At 39.5% G+C, this 6,885-nt stretch overlaps 3 protein-coding genes across 4 annotated transcripts; 2 read left to right on the forward strand and 1 right to left on the reverse strand.

Annotated features, from left to right (window-relative positions):
• Window positions 1–200: 200 nt before the first annotated feature.
• Window positions 201–2,853, forward strand: LOC130704056 (BRCA1-associated protein-like). The gene is made up of 10 exons (XM_057525537.2): window positions 201–425; window positions 495–664; window positions 724–1,004; window positions 1,069–1,258; window positions 1,313–1,587; window positions 1,655–1,798; window positions 1,859–2,019; window positions 2,078–2,220; window positions 2,278–2,349; window positions 2,410–2,853. The coding sequence occupies exons 1-10, from the start codon at window positions 350–352 to the stop codon at window positions 2,734–2,736; spliced, it is 1,839 nt and encodes a 612-aa protein (XP_057381520.1). The 5' UTR covers window positions 201–349; the 3' UTR covers window positions 2,737–2,853.
• A 26-nt stretch (window positions 2,854–2,879) lies between these two features.
• Window positions 2,880–4,178, reverse strand: LOC130704061 (2-oxoglutarate and iron-dependent oxygenase domain-containing protein 2-like). Its single transcript, XM_057525542.2, has 5 exons — window positions 3,954–4,178; window positions 3,790–3,900; window positions 3,512–3,733; window positions 3,265–3,453; window positions 2,880–3,196 (listed from the first exon to the last, which is right to left on the reverse strand). The coding sequence occupies exons 1-5, from the start codon at window positions 4,128–4,130 to the stop codon at window positions 2,882–2,884; spliced, it is 1,014 nt and encodes a 337-aa protein (XP_057381525.1). The 5' UTR covers window positions 4,131–4,178; the 3' UTR covers window positions 2,880–2,881.
• Window positions 4,179–4,759: 581 nt separating this feature from the next.
• On the forward strand, window positions 4,760–6,880 carry LOC130704037 (death domain-associated protein 6-like). Of its 2 annotated transcripts, none has more exons than XM_057525513.2 (7): window positions 4,760–5,103; window positions 5,168–5,431; window positions 5,490–5,579; window positions 5,636–5,723; window positions 5,784–5,933; window positions 6,001–6,191; window positions 6,260–6,880. In XM_057525513.2, the coding sequence occupies exons 1-7, from the start codon at window positions 4,888–4,890 to the stop codon at window positions 6,836–6,838; spliced, it is 1,578 nt and encodes a 525-aa protein (XP_057381496.1). In that variant the 5' UTR covers window positions 4,760–4,887; the 3' UTR covers window positions 6,839–6,880. The 2 variants fall into 2 exon arrangements, with proteins under 2 accessions (XP_057381496.1, XP_057381494.1); XM_057525511.2 differs by having other exon boundaries at window positions 5,490–5,575; window positions 5,632–5,723.
• Window positions 6,881–6,885: the final 5 nt, after the last annotated feature.

Raw genomic sequence — 6,885 nt, forward strand, 5'->3', positions numbered from 1 at the left:
CTCTGGTGATATGTGTAGTTTTGTAAGCCTTTTAACGAGACACAGTAGTTCTTATGCCATTATTTCGTTCGCCTGCAAGCCAGTGATTAGGATTCTTAATTTTTTTTTCCCGGAAAATGGGGAATCCTATTTCAACCGGCAGAAACGTTTTACTGAAAAATAGCTCTAAGCGTTTGTTTGTTTTCACGTTAGATGGCAGAAGATTTGCTTTGTTTTTGTTTCAGTTGCCGTGGTTTGTCGACATTTTCCTGCCTTGCTTCTCCCCCAAAAGTTCGCTTTGTTTCTTGAATATAAAATTCTTACACACCTTCCTGTATCTTTGATCAAATCTGGAGATCATGTTTATGGCATGTCGGTTTCTCTGTGCGCTTTTCGTCTCGAATTAGGCGGTGATTCCGTAGTCCCCAAGGATCTTGCCTACTTGGGTAAACGTTTTGATCACGTTATATTGTTTTGATATTTTTACTCTTAGCTTAACTAATATTCATGGATAGCTCCTCAGTATTTAGCTATGGAAGCCAGCTCAAAAGAAAAGTCAGAGGAGAGGTTGCCTGAAGCAGAAACTTGGGAAAGAGAAAGGGGCAATAAGGCTAGAGGTAAAAGAGAATTACAAACCATAGAAATGGAGACCTATGAGAATGACAACACAGGCACTGGACCCTGGGTAAGATATTTTGTTATGCTTAGGTTATTACATATTGTGATAATAATTATATTACTTAGGAAACAACTAAAGGCAAAAACAAGAAATCTCTTGAGATTCGTAAAGTGAGAACTTTGTCCAACAACAGTTCGTTTGACCAAGAACTTCCAGGTACAAGCAAGGAACCTTCTCCTGCATTGTCTTCTGCCACTGGTGATGGGGAGACATCCGTCTCTGGAAGTTCATATTCCGACTTGGCAGAGCGTAAGAAAGTTATCAGCAATAGGGACCAACTGAGCTTCTTCTCTGGCAACCCATTTGTAGAGAAGGTACAGGGTATTCTACATTTCTATAAAGAAAAGTAAGTTATGAATTTTTTTTCAATTACTCTCAAGTTAATACTGTTTCGTTTTATTTGACTTTAGTCACATGACATCTTTAGATATGGATGTGCCTCGCAGTCAAATGATATGCATGCTGGCCATTCCAGCTTGGCTCAGTTGTCATGACTTGCTTAATTTTCTAGCTCCCTGCTGTCCTGGCATCAGAAGAGTCCGAATTATTCGCGACAAGACCCCCAACCAATACATGGCCTTGGTTCTTTTCCGTAGTCAGGTAAATCTACTCATTTGTTTTTTAGACAGCCATCCTTGATTTTATTGTATTCAGGAAGAGGCTGATGAATGTTACAAGACATTTAATGGTACGCCTTATAACTCGATTGAATCAGAGCATTGCCATATTGTCTACGTTGCAAAAGTAGACATCAGCGGAGATACAACTGTGGGGAGCGGGGGTTTCGGCCCACCCATGACGGGAATGACTGAATTGCCTATCTGCACGGTCTGTCTGGAGAGAATGGACGAGTCGGTGGATGGCATTTTGACCATTTTGTGCAATCACAGTTTTCACGGAGCTTGTCTTGCCAAATGGGGAGATACCACGTACGAAATCTTGTTAGTTTACCACTCAGATATTGATCTGATGATGGTCGGTATTGATTTTTTTCAGATGCCCAGTTTGTCGTTACCTGCAATCTCCTGAAATGGCGGCAGAAAGTTGCTGCTCAGAATGTAAATCCAATGAATCACTTTGGATTTGTTTAATTTGCGGTCATGTTGGCTGTGGGAGATACGTTGAAGGCCATGCATATCAGTAAGCTTACTCATTGTTTTAATTATACCATACTAATATTGCTTCTTCTCTCAACTGAAGCCATTTCCTGGAAACCCAGCATTGTTATGCAATGCAGCTTGGAAACACTCGTGTTTGGGATTATGTGGGCGATAGTTTTGTTCATCGCTTGTTACAAAACAATGAAGATGGAAAGCTAGTTGAAGTTGAAGGCAATAACAATGGCCGCAGACAACAGTCTGGTAAGAAGCAATAAATAAAATCTATCGCCGTAGATCCTATCATTTTTTGTGCATCTAGGCAAGGGAAATAACATTGAACATGAAGAGAAACTTGATTCTGTCCAACTAGAATACTTGTATCTACTTCAGAGCCAACTTGCCTCTCAAAAAATTCATTTCGAGAGCATAATCGATCGTTTGGAACAACAGCATCGACAAGAGGTAACGTTTTACCCGTTAGTCTCCACTTTTCAATTTAATACCGACATTTTCTTGTAGAGAGAAGAGATTAAGGAAAAAGTAAAGTCGACAATAAAGGAAAACGAACGTCTAAAAGCGAAAGAGAAAAAGGTTTGGCTCCCCATTTCTCTCCCAATTCATTTCAAATATGATCACTTTTTTTTTCTGTAGATGGCAGCGAAGTTGACGAAGGCAATATCCGATTTGCAAGAAGAAAAGGAACTAAACCGGTCGCTTACCCACAACCAATCGTCGTGGCATCAGCGGGTCGCTCAGTTGGAGACACAGGTGCAGAAAATTCGTGAAGAAAAAGAGATAAGTGTTCGCGAATTGCAAGAACAATTACAAGATGTGATGCTCTATTTCGAAGCGCAAGAAAAGTTTAAAAACACTGAACTGGAAGGAGGGCAGGTCGTGCTGGGCGCGGTGCCTTCGTCCCCTTCACGGTCCTCTTTGGATGGTAGCAAAGGTGCCAGGAACAAGAAACGTGGAAAGTAAATAGATTTTACTCACCCAAGGATTATATAATTTCTTCATTTACATATGACTTGTCTTTTAAATTACGTTTTTTTTTCCTACGTTTTCTATTAACTCGGTAATAAAACAAGTATATTTAATCCAGAAAAACACAGAACATTCAGTTTTAAGTTCCCTTGTTCGCCGAGTGTTCATTGGCAACGAGGAAACCATCTCCCCATCCATTTTCCATAGGCTCTAGGTCGGGCGTTCTTCTGCACATGGGACACGTTAAATTACGAACTGGTGAGGAGCGCATCCACATTACCAAATTTACTCGGCGACCTGATAACAGCGGCAAAACACAATGAAACGCAGACCCTCGATGAATCACGGCGTTTCCTGCCTCATGAGTGTAGCCAAATCCGTTATCGCTGCCAGGTGTGCCAAAAAAGAGTTCTCCGCCTTCGCAGTTTGCCAAAAGACAGACATTGATAGTCACCTGAAAATTTATGCGAAACAGCCAACGTGAGGAACTCCAATGACAAATCTACATTGGAAAATAATTACCTCTGAGTTGTCAAAATGGAAAGCAAGTTCGGTATCCTTATTCTCTTCGTAATTAACAGTAAACACTTTGTGTGAGTCAAACTCCGTCACTTTTTTCTCAGGAAAAAGAAACTGACTAATAGGCTCCAAATATTGTTTCCTTAGAGGTGTCAACAACCCTTCATTTAAACCCAATTCATCAAGGAGGACCTAATTACCAATAGTTAAGTATTACTGAAATAATTTTTTGTATAGATATTTCACCTACACCGTAGTTGTTCATGCTATTTGGCCTTCCCTTGGGCATGGAAGTCTCATTAAAATGATCGACTTCTGAAATTAATTTATTGCAAAATTCCAAGGTAAATATGGGAAAGGAGAACACATCAACTCCATGTGTTCTGTATCGGAGACCTAGAGCAGCCTTATCAATACTTCCTTCTTTAATACAACACAGTAACTTAACCACATCTCGATGTAGAAATGCATCCTATATGAATCTTGAATAATTTCTTTTTCTCTAGCTTGCAAAAATTCAGGATTCACCTGTAATTCAAAAATATCTGGATGAAGGGGCTTGTAGTTAGCTTTAATATAGTTAGCTCTCTCCATTGATTCATAGGGTATTCTCCTCCTCCTTTCCAATTCTTCTTTTATCTGTAAGAAAAACAAGTCATATTTTTTCTTCATATACGAAATGACGATGATACTTCGTGAACGACTGGTCTAAAATCAGTGCAACCCATTTCCGACAACCTTTTCCCGTAACAATCTTCGAATTGCTTTTCTGATTTGAATGAAACATGCAAACCGTAACTTTTTAGGTACACATTCGATTCCAAAAAACATTTACATCTAGCGTAGTTCATTGTATAGTTTCTTGCCATATTTGTATGTGGATTCCTCGTCTCATAACTGAACCGACAAGTCAAAACACAATAGGTATGGCAACCCTTTTTACCCCCCCACCCTAAAAAATCGGGCCATTACAAAATATATATTCGGAAAGCGCTGCTTTGCACTAGCGCGCCAGTACGCTGATGCGCCAACAAATATTCGGGTGTATTTCCAAAACGGTTGATTTAGTGAAAAAAAATACAATTTTCCGGGAATCAACATTAAATTTTTATTACATTTTGTGATTTTTAAGAAATTCCAATGAGTGTCAAATTTTGCAGGTTTTTGAGGGAAAATTCCCACGGCATTAGCGCTAGGTCATACTAGCGCGCCAGTACGCTACGGCGTTAGCACGATGCAGTACAAAGATCCGTGTATTTCAAAAATAGACATACCCTTTCTAACATAGCGCCACGGGCGGAATAATTGCTAACTATTTGGCGCCATTATAATTTCCTTTAATGAAACCATATCGCCTCGTGTAATTTCTTATGAGTTTTATGCCGAGAATTGCTTAGGGTCTTTCGTCACCGATCGTATTCCAGCTTAAGTAAAGCAGCTGCGAGAGACAAAAATTCTGGAATTATATCTAACAGACCATCTCAAATCCCACAGCGCCCTCTTTCCCCAAGTGTTACAAGTCGTCTGCTGAATCTTAATTGTCTCTGATTTTTGAATTCAATTCCTTCTGTGGTGTAGGGGACAAAGTGCATGGATTTCTAAAGGTATTTGGAAACTCGACAGAATATGGCGTCTTCGTCATCACATCTGTCAGATGAAACCAGTAGTGTTTGTGTTGTCGAGCTTGTTGAATCTGACGAATCATGTACCGAGCAGAGGCCACCAAACATGACCAAAGTCGATGAAGATGCATCTTCGTCTTCTACATTGGACGCCCTGAAAATTGAAACAAATGGTCATGGTGAACATGCATGCAAAACAGAATCACTTGCATTTGAAAAGGTATCATATGAGATTAGTGAGAAATGTATTTGATTGACATAGCTCTATATTTACTTTCACATAGTTTATATCTACCTGCACTCCTCATTTGAAAATCCCTGGAGATGAACCAATCCTTGCCAAACTTAGAAAACACTATTCCAGGCTCGATCTTGAGTGTAGACAATCAGACACTTTTAACTCTGACTTGGCAAAGTTTATCTTACATGTTAGTACAAATGATGTATACATAACTATTCAAGAGATATTGAACTACTTTAAAAGTTACCACACCAAATCCACCAGTCAGAAACAAGCACATATAAAGAAGCTGGAAAAAATCCTTGGGGTAACTGTCTTCTTCGATAACAAAAATAAGTTCGTTCTCATAAAGGTTTCCTAATTAGCTCTTGGACAAAAAAATACAAGAACTTCAAGCTAAGGAAGTAGATTTTGATGAAGAAAAAAACTCCACATATATCCTAGAGTGCAGGTATCTTGTGAACGCTTCAATTAATTTAGCCATGCTAACATTCTTATAATTCATAGGTACAAAGAACGTTTTGCCTTCGTGTACAGTAAACTGTGCGACATCGTCGGCTACAGTACTCGTGATCCGAAACGTAAGATTGAGTACAATGGTCAGTAATTTTTGTCTTTGTTGTTCTGCGTCGTAAATTTATCCCAGAGATTCTTTACAGGCACGAGGTTTCCCGAAATTAACCGTAACATAACAAGATATCTAAAGAAAAATGACGATTTCCCTGATTTCAAAGACGTTCTTGAAATCATCGCCGAGACAAATGACCAAGCGGGGCTGCTTATGTCTGAAGAGAACATCTCGAGAATGGGTACGATAGCATGGCTCTATGGCATTATCTCTTGGAACTACAACGACATGTAAAATTTAATAACCAGCAAGACAGGTATTTGAGGAGGTCGGCTCTAAGCTTAAAAAACGGCGAATCGACGAGTTTGAGTCAACCTTTGGATGCACGCTAACAGACAACATTGAGGTGGATGACAATAATGATCCTGCAACAGTTGACACCGAATTAAGAGAAAAGCTAGAAAATAACCAAAAACTAGCTAAAAAACGACTGGATGAGGTAAGTTGAACTTTAATGTGTATTTCGTCCAATGTTGTATTCACATTCTTAATTATCCATAACATTAGGTGATGGAGAACTTTGTAGTGAAGCAAGAAACTAGAAGCGAAGAAGAAGCTGCGGCTTCAAATGCTGAGGAAGAAGATGGTGATGATGACGAAGAAGATGATGAAGATGATGACGACGACGGTCGGGAAAAAATGGAAGATATTGATGAAGACCATATTCTGGTTGTTGAGATAGAGACATCACAATCGGAAACAGAGGAATCAGAAGTGGAACATCAATCTGAAACATCTTCATGTAGAAGAAATTCTTCGTCTGAGACGGATGTTGCCCAACAAAACGAACCAACAATGCCTTCGAAAAACGGATTTCTTTCCGAGTTAGACATTAAACCCAACGTCAGTGTTCTAACAAAGTCCTTGGCAGCAAACGACAGTCATTCTTCCGACGTCGAAAAGAAGGTTCCTACTACCGTTTATCGGGGTTTAAATAAAACACAACCAAACAATCGCAATCCGCTGCGATCAGTGAAACGGCAATTAAGTTCTGAGGACGAAGTGAGTGCTAAACAAACCTCGGATCGAAAAAGAATTGCTCTTCAGACATTTGTGGACGACGATGTCATTGTTTTATCAGATTGATGGACTCATCCTACCAGAAATTCAATAGTGTCGATATTTGTGTATTA

The sequence above is a fragment of the Daphnia carinata genome, chromosome 8, assembly GCF_022539665.2.
Source record: "Daphnia carinata strain CSIRO-1 chromosome 8, CSIRO_AGI_Dcar_HiC_V3, whole genome shotgun sequence".
Classification (NCBI taxonomy): Eukaryota; Metazoa; Arthropoda; class Branchiopoda; order Diplostraca; family Daphniidae; genus Daphnia; species Daphnia carinata.

Coding starts and splice junctions, on each gene's coding strand:
- LOC130704056 (XM_057525537.2), top strand. CDS start 350: ATGTCGGTTTCTCTGTGCGCTTTTCGTCTCGAATTAGGCGGTGATTCC. Junction 1,005..1,068: donor CTACATTTCTATAAAGAAAA/GTAAGTTATGAA, acceptor ATTTGACTTTAG/TCACATGACATCTTTAGATA. Junction 2,350..2,409: donor TAAAAGCGAAAGAGAAAAAG/GTTTGGCTCCCC, acceptor TTTTTTCTGTAG/ATGGCAGCGAAGTTGACGAA.
- LOC130704061 (XM_057525542.2), bottom strand. CDS start 4,130: ATGGCAAGAAACTATACAATGAACTACGCTAGATGTAAATGTTTTTTG. Junction 3,901..3,953: donor TTAGACCAGTCGTTCACGAA/GTATCATCGTCA, acceptor TTTTTCTTACAG/ATAAAAGAAGAATTGGAAAG. Junction 3,454..3,511: donor ATAGCATGAACAACTACGGT/GTAGGTGAAATA, acceptor ATTGGTAATTAG/GTCCTCCTTGATGAATTGGG.
- LOC130704037 (XM_057525513.2), top strand. CDS start 4,888: ATGGCGTCTTCGTCATCACATCTGTCAGATGAAACCAGTAGTGTTTGT. Junction 5,934..6,000: donor AGAGAACATCTCGAGAATGG/GTACGATAGCAT, acceptor TTTAATAACCAG/CAAGACAGGTATTTGAGGAG. Junction 6,192..6,259: donor CTAAAAAACGACTGGATGAG/GTAAGTTGAACT, acceptor CCATAACATTAG/GTGATGGAGAACTTTGTAGT.